The sequence below is a fragment of the Vicugna pacos genome, chromosome 18 (assembly GCF_048564905.1).
Source record: "Vicugna pacos chromosome 18, VicPac4, whole genome shotgun sequence".
NCBI lineage: Eukaryota > Metazoa > Chordata > Mammalia > Artiodactyla > Camelidae > Vicugna > Vicugna pacos.
Genome location: NC_133004.1, coordinates 15,683,799 through 15,708,567, shown reverse-complemented (window position 1 = coordinate 15,708,567; position 24,769 = coordinate 15,683,799). Strand labels below are relative to the sequence as shown.

At 48.0% G+C, this 24,769-nt stretch overlaps 1 protein-coding gene and 1 pseudogene across 3 annotated transcripts in view; one reads left to right on the top strand and one right to left on the bottom strand.

The window, feature by feature from the left end:
* ABAT (4-aminobutyrate aminotransferase) overlaps positions 1 to 24,769 on the top strand; it is a 79,663-nt gene that overhangs the window by 22,924 nt on the left and 31,970 nt on the right. For 2 of the 3 annotated variants that reach the window (XM_072942247.1, XM_015239136.3), the window contains exon 2: positions 20,592 to 20,706. In XM_072942247.1, coding sequence (XP_072798348.1) covers positions 20,637 to 20,706 — 70 coding nt within the window. In that variant the 5' untranslated portion in view covers positions 20,592 to 20,636. Of the gene's footprint in view, positions 1 to 5,916; positions 6,299 to 6,576; positions 6,683 to 20,591; positions 20,707 to 24,769 lie in introns of those variants that run through there. The other variant, XM_015239137.3, reaches the window with a different exon arrangement.
* Positions 13,354 to 13,422, bottom strand: LOC116284145 (U6 spliceosomal RNA; annotated as a pseudogene).

Genomic DNA, 24,769 nt, shown 5'->3' with positions numbered 1-24,769 from the left:
CTCTTCCCATACCTTCAGAAACCAAACTGAACACAGATCAATGTTCCGGTGCCTCCGAGGCCCTCTGTTAATGTCATGTCAAGTTATTCAGTAGTTGTTTTCCTGTAAGTAAATGTCTAGACACATTCAGCTGCCGTCAGCAGAAGTTGCCTTCACTCCCTGTTACCGTTTCACTTTGCGTATTATTAGAGAAAGCAAGAGAGGCTACTTTCAGGTCATTAGCAACGATTCAGAAAATACAAAAAGAGGGGCAAGGTGCACTTCCACTCCATCGTCCCATATCCAAGACAAAAGAGTGTTGACCAGAAAATATATTTCTTTCCAGCCTTCCTTTCTCATGTATTGGTTTATGGTTTTTTGGTTTTTGGTTTTGTGCCTCTACGAAATTATAGCCAGACCGCATATAAAATGCTATGGTCTTTTCTCTCTCGTTACATCTCTTCAGAAATCACTCCCCTGCCTTTTTACATGGTTTTCAGTAAATAACTAAGTTGTCGTGTCACAGCTTATTTGAGCATTCCTCTACTGTTGGTTGTTCACATTGCTTTCGGCAGTCCACTCTTCTAAATTACACTGCTCTGAACATCTCTGAGCACAGAACCATCCCTTTATTTAGGATTAATCGCATTAGCTCAATTTCTGGAAGCGGGGTTATTTGGAATTCAGATATTTAGTGTCTCTTGATTCCCTGGGGCCACATTGTTTTCCAAAAGTGTTGGATCTAGACATTCTCCATCATGGCCTGTTTAGAGGAAGAGCAGGGGTGATGTCCTGACTCTCAGGCCTGAGATCAGAAATGCAAATGGCATAACTCCCAGATGGTTGGTTGGTTAATTGGTGGGTGGTTGGTTTTTCCTTCTGGGTCTCATTTCAAAGAGAGGAAATTGACTCTTCACCTAACACACACCCTTAGCTTCCCAGAGCAGTTAAGAGAGAAGGCAGGCTTCACAGTCCCTGGGGCAAACAATGCTATTTCTTGAGCACAACTGTATGCTAGTGAATTGACCACATTTCTTGGTAGAATCTCTAGACCCTTTGGGTTAGGAATTTTGCACCCAATAGGATTTCAATAATTTTCTTAATATAGTTGTGTTATTTGTAGAAGTCTCTTTTCTTCCAAGCCTTCAGCTGTCTCATCTGTAAAAACAAACAAACAAAAAATGGGAATAGTAAGAATTCACTCAAATTTTTTAGTAACTTGTAATGAAGAATATGAAAATGAATATATGTATGTATATATATGACTAAAACATTATGCTGTACACTAGAAATTGACACAGTGCTGTAAATGGACTATACTTCAATAAAATAAATAAATAAAAGTTTAAAAAAATTCACTCAATAAATATTGAATGTGCTCATCCTGTGCGCCAGACACTGTGCTGCCTGCTGGGGCTGCATCCCATCTTTGGGGAATGGGAACAGCATGGAAGGCATGCATTAAGAAGATAACCACACAAATAAAGTAAACTGTGATAAGTAGAAAGGAACAGTAACACAGGGAACTCTTAAGAAATTACAGCAGGATGATCATATTTCCATGAGGTTGGAAAAAAAAAAACTTCTCTGAGGAGATAACATGCGATCTTTGAGACTTAAAGAATGCACAGAAGTCAACCAAGGAGGACTGAGGGAAGCAGTGCAGGCAGCAGGAATGGCCAGTGCAAAGGCCCTGAGGCCACAGAGCTCTGTGCTTTCCAGAGGCCAGAATGGCCAGAGAGAGTGAGCAAAAAGGCAGAGGGGCATGACTTGAGTTAGGAGAAACAGGCAGTCAGAGCATCCTCGTGAAAGACTGGGGACCAACTTTGGGCTGCTGAGTGACAAGTTCAGGGTTGTGGAAGCAGGAAGATGACTCTGTCCCTGCAGTTGTCCTGCTGAGAGATGACCAGGCTGGGCTGGAGCAGCTAATGGAAATCGGGAGAGAAGCAGATGAATTTGAGGCAGCTTGGAGCTCCCTTTCCTCCTCCCTTCTCTGGTTTCATCCTCAAGCTGATGACTAGGTAATTCTGGTCATGTTCAAGGAATCAGCACCAAAGTGTGGTTGCCTTTTATGCCAGTTCACAAGGGTGTGGGAGAAGCCTGTGTTTCTGAGGCCATGTCTACACGGTGGAACCAAAAGGCTTGGCTGGCTGAAGTCCACAGCATCCTAGCCAGGAGATAGGGATGTTGGCAGCCCAGACCATGTATCATTTAGGCTTCAAACCGGTCCAAGATCATCCAAAACTAGTCAGAAAATCACCACCACCATCCCCATCCCTAATAGAATACAGCCAATGTTTGCCTGTCATAATTGAGACCAGCAGGGAAAGCAAGCTGTCAGGATCTCATGGAAGAACGAAGCCACCAGTGTGTCAGACAGGGAGCTGGTTGAGTGGGCAGAAACCAGAACTTGATCATTCCCTTTAGTTCATATCCCACCGAGACAAAAGGAGACACGCTGAGGGGCGGGGGTGCGAAGGGTGTTCATGGTCTGGTTTGTTACCCATTCTCAAGGTCCCACGCTGGTTCGAAGTTGAGAGTGAGTTGCATACTTTTTAATATTGATTTGACCTTACATGCTGATTAATCAGATTGTTTAAAATTAAGTGCCTCACGTCATATCTTGTTTTCGGGAGTTTAATTTTTACAGACCGCTGTGACTGACGTGTTGTAATAGAAAATCTGGCATCAGTGGGTGGCCGAGAGGGGCCGGGTTTCCTCAGCTAATTAGCTCCACGGCCTTGGGCTTGTTGCCTAAGCTACCAGAACTTCATTTGTCTTCTCTGTATCTCAGAAGAGCACCTGCTTGCCAGAGTGGTGAGAGTAGATGCTAATGTATGTGAATATATGTGAATAGGGCCAGGCATATAGCAGGCACTCAGTAAATGGTGGCCAATATTGACCAGTCACTAATGAAGATTAGCCTCATTCCAGGTATATAAAGGCACCACCTGAGCTGTGTTTAAGACTACTGAGCATGTGGAAACGCGCTCACCCGAGCTGAGATGTGCTGTAAGCCGAAAGCACACATGGGACTTTGAAGACCAAAAATATTAAAATTTCATTGATTAGTTTTTCTATTGCTTAAGCGTTGAAATGATGAATATTTGGGGCATATGAGGTTAACTAGAATGTACAACTAACATTAATTTCCCCTATTCCCTTTTTTGGGTAACATGTTCAGTAGCAAATTTTAAATTGCATACCTGACTCACATTTATAGTTGACCCTTGACCGGCACGGGTTTTAGCTGCACGGATTATTTTCGATAAATATAGTACTTATATTTTCATTTTGCGGATCTTTAAATTAAGTGTGGGGAAAAGTTTGTGTTGGATTAAAGATCACAGTATGTGGAATATAAGGGACTAGGGTTTGAATCCTGATTGTATTCAAACTGTTTCAGCGTCCTGCACTTTGGTGAGTCATTTATCAGCCCCTTTGTGTTTGAGGCGGAGAGAGCCATCTGCACATGTTCGACTGCTTAGTGGAGATCGGTGCCCCTAACCCCCCTGTTGTGCAAGGGCCCCCTGTATGTTTCTTTTCGACAGCACTGGTCTAAAGGTCTGTTTCAAGAAGTAGGAATGATTAAGAAATGGGAAAAGCATGGACTTTGCAGTCAGGAAGACTTGGGGGGTGTCTGGGTAGCATCACTCTTTGAATGTTATTAGGAAAGTTACTTAGCCGTTGTCTGCCTCTTTCTCATCTGCAAAATAGAAGCAAAAGTCCCTACCACAAAAGACTTGTTTTGAGGCTTAAGTGAGATCTTATAGGTAAGGCACTTAGCTCAGTCACAGGTGCTCAAACAGAAACAACAGGTATGGCTTTTGTTCCAGGCTCGAGGGGTGTTTAGTATTCAGAAGCAGGCTGAATAGATCTGATGAGAAATTAATAATAATAACTCTCATTTGTGTAGCGAGGTGACTTTGGCTTGTTGTTTTCACCTCCATCGCCACGTTTGAGCTCCAGAACCATCCCTTGAGCTGTGGTCAGCCCCTTGCAGAGCTGGGGAAGGCTGGCTGAGGCACAGGACCTGAATCCGGGCATCTTCCAGTCAACTCCGTCCTGCTCCCTCAAAATTTGCCAGGTCTCCGAAGTGTGCTCCAGTTTTTGCTTCACCCTCTGGTGGGGTAGCTCCTGCAGTCATCCCCAGAACAGGGAAAAGACCATCACCCGGTACAACCCAGCCCCTCCAGGGCTTACCCAACCTGGGGGTGCAGCTGAGATGCTGTGTGCTATCTGGGGAGGCTTGAGAGGCAGGGAGGGTGTTCCTGGTGAAGATCTAGTGTTGACACTTGTGACAGAGAAGAGGCAGCTCATAAAGCTGTGTTTCCTGGACACATTGGCCCACTTAAGTCTCTGGCCCACTTAAGTCTCAGACCCATGTGATACCCAAGTGTAGGAGCTGCTGGGGACTCACTCTGGAGACATTGCCCCATTTGTGCTCCCTTGAACTTTTTAAACTTAGATTGGTAAATTGCTCTCTGAGATATTCGTATAAATTGGCAACCCCACCAGCATAGCCAGATATTTCATGATGATAAATCAGTGTGGAGAAAGCAGAGGGAGAGTGAGTTGGCAGCTGGGGGGCCAGTCAGGAGGCTGCGGCAGCTATCCCAGAAGCGATGGGTACCAGAACTGGGACAGGAGGAGAGGATGAAGACCAGAGCTAGTGTGGAAGTGAAATCCCACGGTGTGGTACTGAGTGAAGATAACGGGAGGGGAAATCAAGAATGTGTTTGGGGGGGGAGGGTTCTGACTTAAATAAATAGGTAGCTGTTGTTCTGTTTACTGAGAGGCCAAATATAGGAAAGGAAATAGATGTAGTGAAGCGAAAAGCCATGATTTTGGCTCATAATATATTGAGCTTAATGTGCAGAACCTCCTGTTGGAATAGGGAGAAAGATTCAGGGATGGTGAATCATTCATGGAAACCATGAGTGTGCATGAGCTCTCCCAGGGATGGATGGATGGATGGATGGATGGATGGATGGATGGATGGAAGAGAAGATAGATGGGTGAATGGGTGGGTGGATGGATGGATGGGTAGATGGATGTGTGGTTGGATGGGTTGGTGGATGGATGGATGGGTGACTGGGAGGCTGGGTGAGTTGACGGATGGAAGAGAAGATAGATGGGTGGATGGGTAGATGGATGGATAGCTAGATAACAGAAATCTAGATTTTATTCTATTTAGATTGAATCAGATGAAATTGCTGGTTTTGTTATTTAAAATGATCAAATCCTTGATTTTATGCAGACTTATGTATTTGAGGGGGAATGGTACTGATGAACTGTATCAACAAATAGAGAGGATTGATGGATGGACAGAAGGGTAGGTACGGGGTAAAGTGGGCATGGTAAAAATGCTAGCAGCAGAAGCTAGGTGGTGGGTGTACAGATATTCACTGTCAAATTCAACTTCGTGTATGTTGGAAATCTCCATAATAAATTCAGGGGAAATGTTTTTCAATGGTCAAACGTAACATTTGCATGTGGTTTCACCTAATGTTTACTCCTCATTTGGCCAAAACATCCTTCCAAGTTTCCTTTCTGTGGCATCAACAGATCTGCCTTGCTGAGACTCCCTTGGGCTTATTCTTGCCAGAATTGGGGGCTGGGGGTCAGTGTTCCCCATGCCACCCCCAGAGTTCAGGTTGAATTACCCCAACGTGCTGATTACCCTGCCGAGTTCGCTGGTATCTGGCTTGTAATAATTATAGATTTCCTCTGTCATTTGATCCCATTGGTTGCCATGGCAACGGCGTAATAGCTCAACTGAAGCGCTGTCACGGTGATTTAGAACCAACTCGTCTCTCTTGCAGCCTCCGGTCTGGGTTCCCCCACCCCCTTGCCGTCGTCATGGCAACTGATGAGCAGCATGTGACCGAGAGCGCATTGTTCCCCCCTCAACTCGCCCTCCCCATCTTGTGTACATTCCCACTTTCTCTTCTGGGTCCCCAGTGGACAGACATTGACCTAAGCTTGGGTTGTACCGGGGAGGCTAGAGTAATCCCCCAGACCCCTCCCAGAGAGGGCGTCAGGGGGTCTGTAATTGCCAGGGCATCTGCTCCACCCCTGGAGGCCTTGGAGGTGACCTGGCGCCCCTCAGAGCCCCTTCAGGGCTGTGGCCCCAGGCAAAGTCTGGATCCGCTGCAGCCACTGCCCCAGTCATGGGGAAGCCATTTAGGAATCTGAAGCCGTGGATCTCTGCTTTGTAGCTTCAGGAATTCCCGAGCCTGTTAGAGAAAAATTCAGGGAGAGGCCCAGGAAGGGTAAAGGGGAGACCAACAGCCTATTTCAGGAGGTCCCAGAGCAGGTGATTCACGTGGATATTTTCCTTTCTGCATCTGTCGGGAAAACCTCTCTCTCTGAATCCAGTCCCACACTCTCTCCCTTCCCTTCTCCTCACCTTCTCCCCGTCCCTCTCTCTCTAAGCACTTGCTGGGAACCAGCTGAGCGTGTCTTTTACCAAATCTGCTTTGCTTCTGAGGAGCCCTTTTCTCCCTCCTGTATCTGAGCCTATGTTCTGGGGATGGCCTGGGAGTCTGGAGCATCCTCCTGAGGGGGGAGCTGGTACCCTGCGGCATCTCTTAGGATGAACCATCCAGCCACATCCCTGGGACGCTGCAGAATGGCATAGAGGAGGCGTTTTAAGCAGACGGGAGCTAGGCGTGCTGCAGGACCCTGACGACCAGGCACTGTGAGTGCAGACGGGTGCGCGCGCGCGCGCGTGTGTGTGTGTGTGTGTGTGTGTGTCCCCATCTGTCCTCATGTATTTGCATGTATCTGCTGACAGTGGAGGTGTGTCAGACTGTTATCTGTGGTATTGGGTGTGCAAGTGTGCATGTGTGTGACTTTCTTTCTGAAGGACGCACAAACCTACATGATAGATTTTTCAAGGATGTTTTGTGGAGAGAACACAGCAGGATGACCCCCCTCCTTTTTAAATTTAATTTTTTATTGAAGTAGAGTTGACTTTTTTTTTGAAGTATGGGGTGAGCCCCTTTAAAGTGGGAACAAAATAAACAAAGCTGGGTGGTAAAATGACAGGTGAGGAATTTGCATTGATTGGTAAGCTTGCAGAACCGCTTTGCCTTCCAACCCCAGGAAATGAAGTCAGGGTCACCTTGAAAGGGCATTTTTGCTCAAACCCGCAAAAGAGATCCTTCCTTTCTGTCCTGAGGGCTAAAACAGCACGCGCGCACACACACACAAACACACACCCCTCAGAGAGGAATGGAAGACCCAGAGGGCACCGTCAGGGGCATTTTGCTTTCTTCTTCCATGAGACAGGAGTCTGCAGTGAGATTCTCTTGTCTGACAACCTCGAAGGCTTATGCCGAGAGCAGGTGTGAGGAAACTTTGGATTGTGATCTCCACCCCAGTCACATCTTTTTACTTCTGAGGTCAGTTAGAAGTTTATTTTGAATTTTTTGACCGTAGCAGCCCAGGCCCCAAGAAGCAGCAAGAAAGAAGCAGGTTTAGAAAGTGAAATTTCATTTGCAGGGCAGGATGTGGGACTCCTGGCGACTTGCCATTTAAGGTCCTGTGGCTGGTACATGAGAGCAGGCAGACGCATCACCCCTGGAAGGGGATCCTTTGTGCTTCGCCTGCCCCTGAGTGTTTTGGAGACTTGGTGGCCAGTCGCTCTGTGTGATTGCAGACTCGAGGCTGGGCAATGTCCTTGGAATCTTGGAGGAGAGGACAGATCCAGAGACGAGGACCAGCCCCAGGAAGGTTCCATTCCGAGTAGGAACAGACCCTGCTCACTCGGCGTGATGCCCTCACACTCAGAGGCACCGTTGCCACTTGCAGTCCAAGATGCCAATCTCATTCCCTTACGCCACAGCCTCCGTCTGCAGTGGCCCCAGCACCTCGGTCCACCTGCCAAAGCTCCTCTGTCACTGCTTCCAGGAAAGCTCCAACTTGCACCCGGGTAGCGCTGACGCTGTGGGCCCTCCTTTGCCCGCCCCCAAAGCCCCTGCACCTCTGGCATCGTGTACCTTATAGACCTCTTTCTCCATTTGCCCATGAGCTACGGTTTACTTTACAAGGACTCACTCAAATAAAAATATTAAGATGAAGTACATTCAGAGAGACTGGCTTGAACTCTAAAAATGTCAATGGCATAAAAGGCAAGACAGCTGAGAAATGAATCCAGGTTTGAAAGAGATGAGAGAGCCGTGCATGTGAACTCAGTGATGAGTGATCTTGGGGTGGAGCCTGGAAAACAAACACAAAGGACACTCTGGGGACAAGTGGGAGAATCTGAATAGAGACTATAATGGGTAATACTATGATATCCATGATAGATTTCCTGAAGGTGAGATACTTTGTGTCTCAGATGATTTATACTGAGGTTATATAGGAGACTGTCCCTGTTCTTAGAAGACACAGGCTAAAGGGTATGGGATGAAATATCACAGTGTCTGCAACTAACAAAGAGTTTGGAAGATAGATAGGCAGACAGACAGATAGATAGGTGGGATAGGTACATATATGGCAAAGTATTAACATTTGGTGGTTCTAGGATTGTGGATGGTTGTTGAGCCGTGCTTGCAACTTTTCTGTAGGTTTAAAAATGATGGAGGGCCCACCTTGTGCTGGGCACTCTGGTTAGCTCTGTACCTGGATTGCCTCATACAATCCTCAGAGCAACCTGGGGTTGAGGGAGCCCTTAACATACCCATTTTCCAGTTGAGAAAACAGGCAGAGCCAGATTCAAGCCCCCACCAAAAGCCACATGATTCTACTGCCCCACTGCCTACCCTTCTAGTGAAATTACTACGGGTAACTCTACAGTCTTGCACGCTTCCAGTCTGAGGGTGGTGTAAAAGTTAAGAGCACTGCATCTAGAGCCAGTCTGGGTTCGTATCCTGGCTCACCTACTTAGTGGCTGTGTGTTGTTGGGCAAGTCACTTAAACTCTCTGTGCTTCCATTTCCTGCTCCCCATCCCCCACCCCCACCCCCACCCTTTTTTTTTTTTTTTGGTAAGAGAAGATGATCATTGTAACTACTTCAGAGGGTTGTTCTAAAAATTAAAGGCACTGTTATATGTAAAAGCTTAAAACAGGGTTTGACCCAAAGTAAGTAAGTGGTCACTAAATATTTGTTGTTGCTATTGGTATCATTTTTGTTCCTGTAATCCCAGCACCCCTGCCTCAGCTAGTGATGGATAAACCTGGAGGGTCTTTCTTTTCTGCACCCAGGGCTGGCTTGCTTTTTAGAGCTAGCCTCTGGCCAGATGGCCCCTAGTGGGTCCTCCAGAGATCTTGGGGTAGGGGGGAGTAGAGACCTCTTTATCCCACCTCTTCCCAGCAGAACTGCGCTCCATAACCCTCCTGCGAACCAGTAACTCAGGGGTGCTGTGAAGACCTCCAAGAAAACACATCTGTGTAGTCAGAGCCTCTAAGTGCACAAGCTCACCAGAGCTTCCAAAGTCCACCCCAGAGAGCTGGAAGCGGCCCCTGTATTGTGTTTGTTTTGTGTTGCTTTCACCCCTTGACATTATAGGGGTGACTCTTCCGAGTGATCAAGAAGGAACCCAGTTAGGGGGTGTTTATCACTTAACTCGTGGTCTTTTGGTTTTGGGCGCCAGATGTTCACACACGTGAAAGGCATCCTGAGAGCAGGCTGGGGGTGGGCAGGGTGTCTCAGTCCTGAGTGGCCGGGGTGGATCCTCAGTCACCTTGGTCTCTCTCAGTGTCCGCCTCCCAAGGGGGTGGAAAGGAAAGGACCGTTGCCGGAGTGACCACAGTACCCGGGCTGCCTCGATGGGACCCTGCACTCAGAGCATTCTGCTCTGGGGGTGCACAGTCCTCTGCATGTGGTGTGGTGCTCGATGCTGGGGGTGGTGAGACAGATGGGTCACTCACCATCAGGTTATGTTGGTGACCCTCATCACAATGTGAAATTACGTTAAATTTGTTTATTTATTTGTTCCTAGGGAGCAGGATGCAGAGACTCTGCTGTCTAGTCCCCACCCCTACCTGGGTCCTCGTTGTGTCTCCAGGCAGCAGGTGATCAGGAAATAGAAGAATGCCTGATGACAATCCATGAGTGAATGAAGGAGTGAAGGAGTGAGTGAGTCAGTGAGTGAGTGAATACATGAATTTCACAGGCTAAAGGGAGAGACAGATGTGGACAGACTGTCCCGTTACAGGAGAACAGGAAAAGAGTAAGTGTATAAATTTGTGGCTAATCTGAACAAGGCAGATGTTGACAGTTGGAACAAGGTGGTAGATATAGCCAAGTTCATCTTGTGTGTTTGAAATTTTTTATTTTATTTGTTTTTAAAAAGGAATGATTGCTGGAGAAATACAAATCAGTTGCCTCTAACCCTGAACTGAGAGTCAGGAAGGCTTCCTGGAGGTGGCCAGTTGGAAAAGCACACAAAGAGCTAAGGGAATAGCAACAGGAGGAGGGGGCAGAAAGGACATTCCAACAGACGTCACCATGCAAGTGACAACCTGGAGGCAGGACAGAGCAGAGTGTGTGCAGGTCAATGTCCGGAGGGCAGGAGCGGGCAGGACACACAGGTTGGGGGTAGGGCAAGTGCCCCAGCCAAGCCCCTGGGCTTTATCCTGGGAGTAGCAGGGAGCCAGGGAATGTTCAGGTGAGAGAGCCACTGGGTCAGCCGTGTTCTGTGAAAAAAGTAGGTGGTTTCCATGTGAAGCTCTCAAACTGTTCCTGCAAGTCTTATCTTTAAAAGAAAAATTGTATTTATTTATTTTTTTGGTAGGGAGGGATTTGGTTTAATTATGCATTTATTTTAATGGAGGTACTGGAGGTTGAACCCAGAACCTCGTGCAAGCTAAGCACACGCTCTACCACTAAGCTATACCTTCCCTGCCCCTCTTCTCTTTTTGTCTGGAAAATGGCTAGAGGTTTTTGTACATGTCTCAAAGAGTGTCTTTGTAGAGATTTGCTTTTTTTACCTAGCAAATTTGTTTTCCTAAAAGGATCAAGAAGTCATAAAATGGAGGCATTTTTCTCAACGGGAGAGAAGGTAGAGAAAGGCTGTTGAGGAGAGAACCCAGGGAGGTTTGGACACCTAGGTGGGTTTACCCTCCAGAAAGGATGCCAACTAGGAAAAATTGCACCCCAGTTTTACTTACTCCAAATATCTGGCTCCGTGTGGATCAAACACTGGGGAAAAGATTGATGTTTTACAATTGACTGACTCATGTCGACAATCACCGGCATCTGTGATCAGCCTTCCTCCCCAGGTTCATGTCCTAGCTCTTTTGGTGCCATATTTTTGTCCTCCCAGCTCCACCCGTTTCGATAAACTAGTTAAACAAGGCATTGAGAGCCGTAGGGTTAACAGCTCCAGCCATCTGCCCTCTGGTGTCCCGTGGGAAGACAGGGAGCACTCCCTGAACAGACAGATGATGTTTGATGTCTCAGACGCCGCCAGATCGGGGGCTGAAGCTGGCATGAGGATCTTGGAAATCAACACACAAGTGCCATCCAGAAGGCTGGACTGTTTGGCTAGGGTCATGTGATCGCCTCTCACTATGGCCACCTCAACAGCGAGGGGTGAGATTGATCAAATCAGGCGCCTTTTCATTACTCTGTCCTTGGACCTCCCCTCCCCTTTGCTGTCACTTCTGCATCAAAACGTTTAAAGAGTTGGCTTGAAGAATTAGGAAGTGACAGAAGGTAGGCAAACTCTTTGTCACATGTTTATGTTAAAAACATCCAGTAAGCATTCTCAGCTACCTGCCCTAAGTACCATGAGTTATAACGATGCCACTTCTTTCCAAAGGACCTTCCATGCTGCAGGGTGGGATAAGGCTCCTTGTGGAATTTGGGCCTGTGCACCCTGGAAGGGATGGTGGGACAAGGGTTGGGGTGTAGGCAAAGTGCCAAGTGTGGGCTGAGGTTGGAAATGAGTGTGCAGCGGGATGATGAAGGTCCTCAGGAAGGTTGCAGACAGTGATAGGTGTTGGTCCAAAGTTGGCTTTTGTCCCTGCGAAGGAGATATGTGTTGGTCTCGGTGATTGGTGAGGTTTCTGGGTAAGGACCACAACCACCAACCTGAACAGGGGCCCAGGTCTTGGCCATGGTTCTAACGCGGCTCCGCTATCTCCAGCTGTGTGTCCTTGTGCAAGTGGCAAAACCTCTCTGAGCCTATTCCCTCACCTGAGAAAGGGGTAGATGAGATAGTGTGGGTAACGCTTGACACAGTAGATGAGATAGTGTGGATAACGCTTGACACAGTAGGCCTTCATTCACTGAATCATAGCAGACCCTACGTCACGCGTAAATGAAAGATCCTCTGAATCAGTGAACAGCTAAGGCGTTTCCAAGGGATTATAGGAATGCTGTTGGGCACGCCGTAACGCTGATCACCAAAAACGTGTTTCCAAGTCGCCCGCAGTGCAGACCTGGAAGGAAACAAATGGTTCATTTGTTGTACTCTGTGGTATTTGCATACTTAGCAGTTCCCGGAGTCCTTAAAATGATTTGGTTTCTCTGAACAGGAAACTGTTTCCTCCCCTTATGCTGACCTGTTTGTCAGTGGGCCCCCACGTGGGAACGCTGGGTCCCGAGGACACAGCAGGGCGCGTGCTTGCTCTAGCGGTGCCTGCAGGAAATGGGAAACAGTTAGGGAACTGAGCAAACAGATTCCTGGGCTTTGGCTTGAGTTGGCTTCTTCGGCCTCGGCGCAAGCACCCTCCCTAACCCAGATTCTCTTCTCTTGCGCCTGCTCCCTCTCAGGGTCGTAAATCCACAACCAGCCCAGCCATTCCGGGACGTGTCTTTCCCACATACTTCTTACCTCCAGAACAAAGCCCTCTGCCTCTCACATTCACCCACGTGCGTGATCTAAGTTCGCCTCGTTCCTCCTGATGGAGCCTGGCCAGCCGGGGCGGGGCAGGCGGGGGAACAAGACAGAAGCCTGAGGATGGGAGAGGTTGGGGCAGATCAGCTTCTGTCTCATGGAAGCTGGATGTTCAGGCCTGTAGCAGAGCCTCGACATGTGCAAATCGTCCCTGCCAGTGCTTGAGGCTGTAAAACGAATGCCTTCCCTCCAAGGTGGAGGGGGTCTTTGGAAACTGAGAACGTGGCTGGCAAGGAACCTTCTCTTATATGTCCTGTGTACAGTCTTCAGTTGGCTGTAACCAAATTCTGTGCCTGGTGACCATGTGGGTAGGTTTTATTCTTTCCATCTTACACACGAGGAGATTGAGGCCCTGGAGAGCTGAGCAACTCGTCCAGAGTCATCAAGCTAATACATGGCACATTTGGACCCAATTTCTGGCTCATATTACTTCCTCAAAAGCACCGCCTCAGTCTGTCCTAGGAGTCAGTGCTTGCTCATTTCCAAGAACAATATTCCTCTCTCTTTTTTTTTTTTTAAAAAAAATATGGAACGCTTCACGAATTTGCGTGTCATCCTTGCGCAGGGGCCATGCTATTCCTCTCTCTTAATCAAGCCTCCGATGATTGTTATGATGCGCGAAGAGGCAGGTTATAGGAAATCATGAATGCAGAGAGGGAGGGCTGGGGTCTGTTTTGCAGAGAAAGCCCTGGGGAGGCTGTGGCAGCTGGGGTTGGAGGAAGGAAGCCAGGTCCAAGATAAAGCCTTCTGTCCCAAGGTCACCGTCACAGGCCCATGAATGGGGCCCTGTGAGCCATCTGCAAAGGCAAGGGCTCTGGCTTTATTGGTTGCCATGGTGACCCCTGGCCCTGACAATGGAGGCCCACTTAGCTAAGCGTGTCATTGTGTCCCATTAAGTGTACAAAAAAGCTGACGGCTGGGGCTGCAGACGGGAAAGGAATGTCCCCAGCCTCTGCCAGCACTTTTGTCTCCAACCCGAAAGCAAATAGGAGACTGGGCAATAGAGCATCTTTGGGCCCCAGGGAGATCTGGGGATCCATCTCTAGCCAGTGACGTACACAAAGATTTGGTGTTCACAGGGCCTGGGAGGCAGCATCGTGGAAAGTTGAGTCCATCTTCATAGAAAAATTGTGAAGTGTTTACTATTTATTCAGTGGTTGTTTGCAGCTGGGCACTGCTCTGGGGCTGGGGATATAGCAGGGACCCGAGTCCCAGATCTCAGTTTACCCTCTGCTAGTCCACAAGTTAGGTGCAATTGGTATCATCCCCATTTTACAGAGGAGGAAACTGAGGCAAAGAGTGGTTACTTAAAATGCCCAAGGTCACACAGCAGGCAAAAGTGGCTGATTTCACATCAAACACTCTGCACACCACCTCCACAGAGGGCCACCCTGGTCTTCTTTTCCTTTCTTTTTCATCTTTGAGATGTTTAACTTTCAAAATCAGAAGCCATTTCCTAGGTTTGGGGGCCATGCAGACCTGGGTCAAGTGCAGGGCCCACCGTCCTTATGAAGGTAGTTCTCACCCTGCCTCGGGAGCCTCCCCAGTGGTGTTCCGCCTCTAGGTGTGCCCAGGTGGGGCCCTGTCACAGGTGGAGAGCTCCTCTGATTCTCTGAGCAGTGAGGGTCACTGGCTTTTGAGCTCCGAGACGTTGGGAAGCCACTCATTCAGCTCTGAGCCCGTCATCCAAGGCGGGCACTGAAATGACACATGGAGGTACATCGCACCCAGTAGGTGAGCTGTGACATCAGCCAGTACTTTGACAATTTTTAACCTCCGTCAAGAGCAAATTGGAAGGATTTTTTTTTTCTGCCCTTTCACCCTAATTCCTCTCACTCCATTGATTTAAACATTGCATCTGCCCAGCCCAGCCTATACTCCAAATGCACCAGGCAGATAAGAGGGAGCAGAGAGAACTAATTAGCACTTTAATTAGAGGAAAGAGGGTAGGGAGAGGTGGGTGGGACCAGAGGACTCACTGTCTGGTGAGACGAGGATCTCAACTTGTTCTAACTGAAACGCACAGTAAGAAACAGCATTTGTTGTAGCTGCTCCGCGTGTCTGAAACAAAGATCACCCCACACCCCGCCGTGTTCTCTGATGGTTCCTATTCTATTCGATTGATTGACTTAGATTTCTGTCTCTGGAGAAAAGTTTCTGTCTGATGCTAGTTCACCTTTAACACCTGTCCAACAGCTGCCAGTCTCCATCCCAGCAGAGACAGGGGGCCGGGCCGAGGTCCATAGCCTTGGGCAGTTAACTGTATCCCATTTTTAATTTAATAATCTGCCTTGATTTTATTACATTCTTTCCCCAATCACCTTTATTTGCAGCAAATGAAACTTTGAGGGTAGGGGGCTGGGGAGTGATCAGTAGAGGTTTTAAGAAAATAACTTTATTTATAAGTCTCAAAAAACAAATTGATTTCAAGTACATTTTAAAAATATGCATATAAAAACCAAGAATGTAAGGGAGAGGTAGCGTGCTGTGAAGAGGTTTCGAAAACACAGGGGGAGCTGGGATTTCAGAGGCCAGGGGTGTCAGCAGCTGGCCTGCTTCCATTCAGAGTCTGGGATTTCTCTAGCCTCTCCTAGAGCACAAACCTCAGGGTGTGGAGAACTTCCTTTCTGAGCCAGGATGCCTCGGGCTGCCCCCTCCATCTTCCAGATGTGCGATCGGAGGGGTAGCAGATTGCCCAGGGCATGGCGGGAGGCACGGAGTGACACTTCTGAAGCAGGATTGGGAGGGTAGAGAGCAGTGCTGCAAGGAATTCTCAGTAAACTGCTCACTGGACGCTTCTCAGGGTCAGACAGGACCTTAGAAACGACACCCTCCCACACCCGCATTTTATATGTGAGAAACCTGAGGCCAGGAGAGGATGCGTGTGTCTTTGGTTCCTGCGTCAAACGAGGGCTGCAGTGGACAGTCAGTGACGCGGTGACTGCAGACTTGGGGGGAGAGGAGTATTACTGTTAAGTTGTTTTAACGTGCCATTTCAGACCTGCTGACTGATTTTAAGTACGTGTCCTCAGATCTGCCTTAAAAGGTGCGTGTGGCTGCTTCCCATTCACAGCTCAGACGTGTTGAGCCAAGAGCTGTGTAAGTGCTGGGTACCTGGTGAACAGGAAAAACTCGGTCCTCACTCTCTCGGGAGTTTGCATTTTTCTAAGTGTGATCAGAGGGTTTTAGGCAGGAGGGTGATGTGAGGTGAATTATCCTTGAAAAGTTTGGAGACCAATTAGAAAACAGAAGGGGAGCCAGAGAGAAAGCCCAGAAGCCCCTGAGGACTTCAGCACCTCTGCCAGGGAGAAGGAGCCTTCCTCGTGGTCAGCCTGTCTCTGAGGGGCCCCAGAGCGAGTCCGCAGGGAGGGTCTGCCTGTCTGTTGGCCGCTTTCCTCAGTGACCCCCGAAACCTCCAGGGACCTCAGACCACAGAGCTCTAGAATCGATGACTGCATCATCAGCGAGAGCCTGTGATTGGCCAGGCAGTTTACATCCATCCTCTCCAATTCCCAGGACAAACCAGGGAGAGAGGCATCACTCTTCCCATTCCACAAATAAGGAAACTGGGGCTCAGGGCATTTTCATAGGTTTTTCTCTGTTAAATGAGAGAGAGTGATGGTTTGGGCTGAAGATTTATAGTCTGAAGCTCAAGTTGGGTGCCAACCTCATGCACAGCACACATATCTGTACTGTCTATTAGGGAGCATGTGACAGACATCACTAATCTATCACAGCTCTTTTTAATCTGGATCTTGTTCGACATTTCATCAGAGCACCTACACACAGCACCTGCGGCACAGTGACATCTGCTAAGTGAAAGAACGAAGCAGACAGGTCAAATGGCACCTTGGGATCACAGAGCCTGTAGTGGCAGGAATTCAAGAGCAGGTCTCTGCGATCAGAGTGTGTCATTCCTCTCTATCCCGTTTTCCGGTCCTCTCTCTCCCATTTGTAAAAGAGGAGGGATCACTCGACAATTCTCTTTATTTTAAAAATTTTTTTTGATGGAGGTCAAACTCATGTAACAAAATTAACTATTAACCATTTGAAGTGAACAGTTTAGTGCCTTTTAATACATTCACAATGTTGTGCAACCATGATCACTATCTAGTTCCAAAACTTTTTCATCACCCCAAATGGAAACCCGGTACCCATTAAGCAGTCACTCCCCATCCTCTCTTCCAAGCCCACAGCAATTTGGGCACAGATCTGCTTTCTGCCTCTTTGAATGTACGTATTCCTGAAGTTGCACGTATAAATGGAATATTACAATATGTGAGCTTTCATGTCTGGATTCTTGCATTGAGCGTAACGTTTTTGTGGTTCATCCACATTGTAGCAGGTGTCAGTGCTTCATTACTTTCTATGGTGGGATAATACTCTGTGGTACAGACAGAGCACATCGTGTCCATCTGCTCATCCCCTGATGGACATTTGGGTTGTTTCCACCTTTTGGTGGTTGTGAATAGAGCTGCTGTGAACACACGTGTTCACAGATTTGTTGGAGTTCCTATTTTCAGTTCTTTTGGGTGTATACTGAGGAGTGGAATTGCTGGGCCGTATTGTAATTCTGTGTTTACCTTTTTTGAGGAGTCCATAATTCTTAAATTGTACACCAGCTCTAAGGCTGAGGGTTTAGGAGCTGGTCCCTGGCTTCTTCCTCCCCATCAACTCCCACTCTTGTGGGTGTCCTTCACTCAGCCCACCCCAGTGAGCTCCCCACTCCATCCTCAGCGATGACCCCAGCATCTCATTGGCATGCTGAGTACTTATTCCCTCTCCATCCTCTGGGAACTTGGCTGACCTGGACCCTTCTGGATAAGACTAGAGCAGCTGGCACCTTCCCTCCTTGAGGGGGGGTCTCCAGAGGACTCGATCCAGCGATCGGCTCCAGCTGGCCCTGCTCCCACCCCCCTTCCACACTCCATGACTTCACGCCCAAATCCGTGGCCGTTCTGCATCCCCTCGTGCCTCCCAGCATTTGCTCAGGCCTTACCTCCCCTTTCTTCTGTGGCTTCTGATACCTCCCAGCCTTTCAAGATGCAGCCCAGGTGACACCTCACTGACATCACAACCTGCCCCCGACCTGCTGTGAACACCCAGAATTAATCTCTGTTCCCATGACACCTTGTTCTCACCAGCGAAAGTCGGGATTCCATTCTGTCTTATACAGAATTAGCTGTTGGAGTGAACTGGAAAATTTTTCATAAGCATAACTTGCCAGGTTATTTTAGGAATTTATTGACATGATGGGTAAAGCAGCTACTACATTAAATTCTTCTATTTTCCCCTCATTCCTCCGACACTAAATTATGAGCTTCAGATAGAGAGGAAAATTTTGTCCATCTTAGTTTTCTCCTGTGTCTAAATAATACAGTGCCTTTCCTGATACGGGCACCTAATTAATTTTGTTGATTGAATTAGCAGGCCAGAGAAAGTGAATGAATGACATTAACTCTTCTGATTGTTGGAGATATATTGTGCCAAGAATTAATGTCTGATAGAGACCAGGTTTCATTATAAGGTCAGTTTCAACTGCGGGCCACTGAAATGTCACTGTGATATATTTCCTAGTGTGACATCTTGTAATTGAAAGTGTGCAGGTGTGACTTTCACTTTTGCAGAGCATTCAAATGTTAATATTCGAGTTCTCCGAGTTTCTCACATTTTCAAAAACACATCTAATGGAAATTGAATTGTGTGGAATCTTAAGTGCTCCCGTTCGAGACAAATGGTTTTAAATAAGAGACAGCAACTGCTCTTTCAACCTAGTTACCATTCTGCTAAATTAACAGGCTTGCATTGAGTTGGCTATTCTGGAATAGATTTGAAAAAAAAAATCCATTGAGTTGTCAAGGGAAGAGTATTGTTTCCCTGTTAACTTATGGTCACACTTTCCAAGCCCATGCTTTTCTCAGTAATATTTTCTCCAGTGAAAAGCAACAACATCTCCTCTCCAGACTGGATCATTTGTATTCAAGCCCGCTAGCTTCTACAGTTAGGTGTTTTGTTATTCACTGAATTAATCGATGTTGAAATGAGTAAAAGCAAGGATTTGGGAGTCAGACAGTCCCATACCCACCCCAAGCTTCCGTCTCCTCATCTCTGAAATGGGGAGGTACCCTACTTACTGGATGGTTGAGCAGATTGAGGGGGATAAAGTACCCTTCAGAACAGTCACTTCCACCCTGGAGGAATCCCAGTCCCTCACTGGGAGAGAAGATTTGCTGGCCCAGAAGTCTTTATCCTTAGCCACGCTGCAGAGTCTTGCTCCACCCGCACTGCTGGACAGAAGAGGCATTGTTACTCCCAGCGCACTCACAGGATTTGGGGCGCTGATGTTCTAACCATGCTGCTAGCCAGGATTCCGTTTGCAAGCAACAGAAATCCACTCAAAGTAATGCAAGCAAGCCAAAAAAAGTGGGGCCGGGTGTGGGGGTGCTTTCTGGGCACTATTAGAATGGGAACGTTCTTCCCTTGCTACTGACATTTCCTTCCACGTGGAGGGCCATCTGTGAGCCTAACACTCCTGGCTCTCCCTGTCCCCCGCCTGCTCTCCCCCAGGGTCAGGTAGACTCAGGTCCCCCCCACCCAGCAGGCTCAACAGTGAGTGCTGCACTCGTGACCCAGCTGACCTGAAGGCTCGGGAAGGAGCAGGGGGTCCCCCACATCCAGGACCCACTCTCTCTCTCCTGTGGCTGCTTCTGTCTAGTGCATAGGCTACCCCTTTTACAAGGGAGAGGGTGGCTGGCCCCACAGCTCCCAGGGCTCTGGCTCTGAACCGTGGCCGTGGGGCTGGGTCACATACAACAGACATGGCTGCCAGGTCTGCACCCCTGTAAGTGGAGGGGGAAGCTTCTGAGAATGACAGATGGTGATGTTTGCTGACTCCGGGGTCAGACAGCTGTTTTCAGATCCACCATTAACCTCTCTATGCCTCAGTTTTCGCATCTGTAAAAAGGGGACCACATAGCATTGTTGTGGGTGTTGATAATAATAATAATAAATATTAATAGTAAAGTGCTTAGCACAGTGGGCAGCACACAGGAAGCCAGAAGAGACACAGGGTCCACGGATTTGGGAGCAGGACTTAGGAGCAGTCTGGAGAGGATCAACCCACACACCTGTAAAGTGGGAGCTGAGAACCCTGACTCCCTGGGGCTGTTTCAGGCAACTAGTCCGTTTGCTGGGCCCGTTCTAGTTTCAAAACTGAAAATCTTACCTCCCAGGAACCCACTCAGTCAAGAGCAAACTTGGCGTGGCTGGTCATCTGGAGAAACCCACCCCCAGGATGGGCCCTCGGGGTTCCCAGACAGCCCAGCCGCCAACGTTCTGTGTGGGAACAGGGCAGAGGGAGCAGCTGGCTTCCCGCATCAGGTGGTCACCGTGACGTCTGCTCTGAAGTTCGCTGCATCTGAGTCCTTCCATCGGGCAGAGCGTGAGCTTGCTTTGCTTATCCCAGGTGGACGACACACTGACCTTATTAACTTGCCTACAGAGGGATCGCAAGCCAACTCTGTCCCCTCTCTGTTTTTCTGTCTAGAAAATGGGCATCATAATCTTACCTGGCCTCAAGGGCAAATGAAAACACATGTGAACAGGTTTTGATTTAAAGTGTTTATTCTGTATGCAGGCAAAGAATTTGCTATGAGAAGAACCTTCTCCACTTTGTGGGGAAATGGTGGGCCGTGGGCTACCTGGCCAGCAAGGGAGTGATCTTTCTTGGCCTAACTCTGCCTTTCTGGTTTCCCTCAGGGCAGGAGTGCGTGAAGGGGGTCTCTGTTCCCGACGGAGGGCATCATGGCCTCCATGCTGCTCACCCGGCCGCTGGCCTGCAGATTCCAACACAGCTACCACCTGCTTGTGCCCGGTAAGCCCTGGGAGGGTTGACAAGAACTGATCCTAATGGAAGCCACAGTCCAGACTAGTGATTTGGAGTCTGGAAGAGTCCTTGGGGATAAAGGGACCAGCCAGCTGGTGCTTCTGGGGCTGTCCCACCCACCCCCCTAAAACTGTCCCCATCACCACTCCTCCCATCTCCACCATGTGCTCCTGTCCCTGGGTGGACAGCTCTGCAGTGGGCTGGGAGCTGACCTGTACTGGAGCTGCTCTGTGTGCATGGAGGTGGTGGCCCCAGCAGCCAGCGGGGCCCAGGTTGTCCCTGTGGGGGCTACTGGGGGAAACGCATAGCTGGGTTTGCTGCCAAGAAACAAGAAAACTACCAAAGTCCTTGTAATTCACCTAAAAGCTTCAAGGGCACTGGACAGGAGGCCCCATCCCAGGAATGTGCCACTCCGCACTGCCATCTCCCTCACTGCCACTCAGCCAACACCCACCTGGCCAGCAGCACTGGCTCATCCTGCCACCGCAGTCTCTCTCAGATGCCTCCATGTCTCTCTGCCTCACTGAGTTCAGGCACCTTAACCAGGTGAATACCTTGCTCCCATGATCTCATGAGACCACCCTCCTTATAGTCCCATGAAGAAGGCACAAGGGAATCCCATTTTACAGGTGAGAAAACTGAGGCTCCAAGAAGCAAAGTCACACAGCACCTTGAATGCAAGTCAGTCCAGCTCCAAATACTGCGTTAGCATCTCTCCTCCCTGTGCCTCCGCGCAGCTCTGGGAGAACAAGGCCGTCGGTAGCCTCCTTTGGACACCTGTGCCTCCAGGCTGTCCTCAGTTCCCTGAGCCCCGTGCTTGTCATCACAGTGTCTCCTTGTTGTCGGTGCTGCCTGCCTTCTGAAGACAGATTGTTGGCCGTGGCCTTGGCATGTTGAACGTTGCCGGTGTTTCTGTCCTGGGTGGGGTAAAAAGCAAGCATCTTCTCTCCTCTGCCAGCAATTTTTCTTTTTAAATACAGGGGTTTTTTTCGGAAAGATTTCTGTTGTATAGAGAGATTGTAAAGTTAGTACAAAGAGACCCCCTATGCTGCTTGCCCTCTGGTCCCCAGTGTTAGCATCTGACATCCCCGGGATGCATCTGTCACAGTGAGGAACTGACCTTGGCCCATTCCTCTGAACCAAACTCCAGACTTCCTATGTGCTTTTCACCAGCTTTTCCCTCAGTGCGTCTTTCTGCCCCAGGATCCAGTCCAGGTTCCGATCCAGGCTGCACTGAGTTGTCGCCTCTGATCTGTCTGGGACAGTTTCTCAGTCTTCCCTTGTTTTTCTTGACGTTGAGGAGTTATTAGTTGCCAGGAGGTTTTCAGGTTTGGTTTGGTTTTATGGAACTAGAAGAGAAGCGTATTAATGCTTATCCATAATTATGGGGAAAATACACCCAAATGATGCAGGTCTGCTGTGTGCCGAGTAGGAGGGAGAGTCCCTGGCATGGAAGAGTCATCATCGGTAACTAACGCTGTTGAGCACCTACTGGGTCCTGAGCATAGCCCCCGGGGGGCTCAGCCAGGTGACATATGTGGCTCTGCCTTCAAAGGCCATTCTCCAGGACATCTCAGCCTTTCCAAGGAGACAATAAGGAAAAAGAAGTGGATTAAGGCTCATAAGATGGGGCTACTGGCTTCAATCACCACATGATAGCCAAGTGAGCCTAAACAATTGGCTAGAGCTTCTTCAAGCCTCAGTTTCCTCGTCAAGAAAGTGGGGACAATGCTCATATCCTCCCTGCTTCACGAGTCTCTGGTTTCAAAAGAAGTGGTTCATGTGAAAGCTCTTTGTATTTACGATACGTGGGGCGTGTCCTCCCTCCCATTTTGCAAGCATGGACACGAAGGCTCAGTGCAAAAACCCAGGAATGGTTAAACCAGAGTTCCTGAGCTCTACATTTTCTTGGCCAGAGTTGAATCTTTTTTGGCACACTTACAGCAGATTTAGGGAATAACACAGTGAGATTTTTTTAGTCTTTCGGCCTGTCAATTTGCCATACCTAGTGGGACAGAGAGAGAGAGAGAGAGATCTTCTTTTAATACTAAACCACGGTGTTGGCAGTGATACTTGAATGTGTGAGCTCTCAGACATGCTGATGGACAAGCAGCGACAGGAGAATGGCTTTAAAACGATAGCTTAGTTTTAACCCATTAAGTCCTCAGCACAACTTCATAAGACAGAGGAAACTGGGACTCAGAGAGGTTATGTAACTTCCCCAGAGTCTCAGAGCCTGCACGTGACAGAGCCAGGCTGTCCCAGGACCCACACCCATAACCACTGTATTAATTTTCTATTGCCTTATACTCCTCAGGTTACAATAATGCATGTTTATCGCGTCACAGTTTTTGTGGACTAGGAGCCCAGGGTGGCTCGGCTGGATCCTCTGGCTCCAGGTTTCTCGGGAGGGCGCAGTTGAGCTTGTAGCCCGGGCTGTGGTCTCACCTGGGGAGCCAGGGATCCACTGCCAAGCTCACTCATGTGGCCGTAGCTGGATTCAGTGCCAGGCGGGTCTCCATGGAGCAGCTCACCACATGGCAGCTGCTTTCTTGGAGAAAAGGGGGAGAAGAGGGTGCCCAATGGGTGCCACAGCCAGCTAGCACATCCACTGTGTTCAGATGCTTATAATCTTATATCAGCAAGTAGGGGACAGAGACCAGGAGACCAGACAGCAGGATTGTTCTCTCTGGGTGGTGAAATTAGACATATTTGGTTTTTCATTATTGCTTATTGATATTTTTCTCAATGAGCATTTTATCAAAGAATAAGTGGGAGCATTTTATCAAAGACACTTGAGGTAAGGATAAAGTGTTTTGTTTGGTTTTAAACAAAAGCAGGGCAGACAGCTCGAGTTGAACTTAACCTTGACTTTGGCCAGGCTCACATGCAGAACCCTAGCTGTTTGGGAAAATGACATTCATTTATTATTCTCACTATAAGATCAAGAGGACGTTAAAAACATTGGATGGCTCCTTTTACACTTTGGAGTGAAAAATTGACTCTCTGGATTGGCACAGCCACTGAGCATCTTTGTCAAGGCCAGAGAGCTGGGCTGGATTTACCGTGTGTCAAGGCACATCCCTGCCTTCTGGGTGTGCTGTTTTATTCATGAATGAAAATGCCGAATCATTCAATATTAATTCAAACTTTTTTTTTCTTCCTTGTGCTTTTGATAGTGATTTGCCTCTGGGGGAAGTGAGTCGTTTTGCTGCAAATGTTTCGTTTCAAAGACTCACACTAAGAGCGATGGAAGGTAGCATCAGTTACATTCACATTGTCTAGGAAAGGAGAAGTCTGGAGGACAAATTTTCAGCTTAGCCACTTACGAGCTGTGTGACTTTGTGCAAATTAATTGACCTTTCTGAACTTTAGTGTCTTCTTTAACATGGAAATAATAATAGCATTTACCTCCTAAGGGGGTTGTGACGATTACATGAGGTAGTCCATATAAATTGCTCAGAATAATACCCAGTATGTTCACCGTAAGTGCTCAATAAATGGATTTCTGCTCCTGCAACTTGAAAGGAGGGATCCCAGAAGAGGCTTCTTGACCATTCAGATCTTGTTCCTTTCTTCTTGTGGTTTATGGAATCATATATCATCATTAAGAGAAAATGTGTTGTATTGGTATTTGGTTATTTTCCTCTACAAAAAGCTAAAATTGCAATAGAGTAGGAAAAGCAATATTCTGGATTCAAATTCTAGCTTTGCAACTCACTAGCTGTGTGACCTTGGAAAAGTTGCTTAACCTCTCTTATCCTTATCTGTAAAATTGGGACATCGTCATCTCACAAGAAGGTTGTGGATTAATTAAAATAATAGGTGATAGTTTGCCTGTGTAAGGCCTGCCTAGCACAGGGCAGGAGGGACTGAATGTGCATTAGCTTCTCCAGTTTCCTTTTTCGGATAGCACAGTTGCCAAAAAACTCACCAGACTCTGATTTTCAGACTTTCTGCCTAGCAGTTTTGGCCCTCTTTCATCCACATCCACAAAAACTTGGCACATGGTAGGAACCAGTGTAACTCTTGGCACAGATGCATCTGCCTC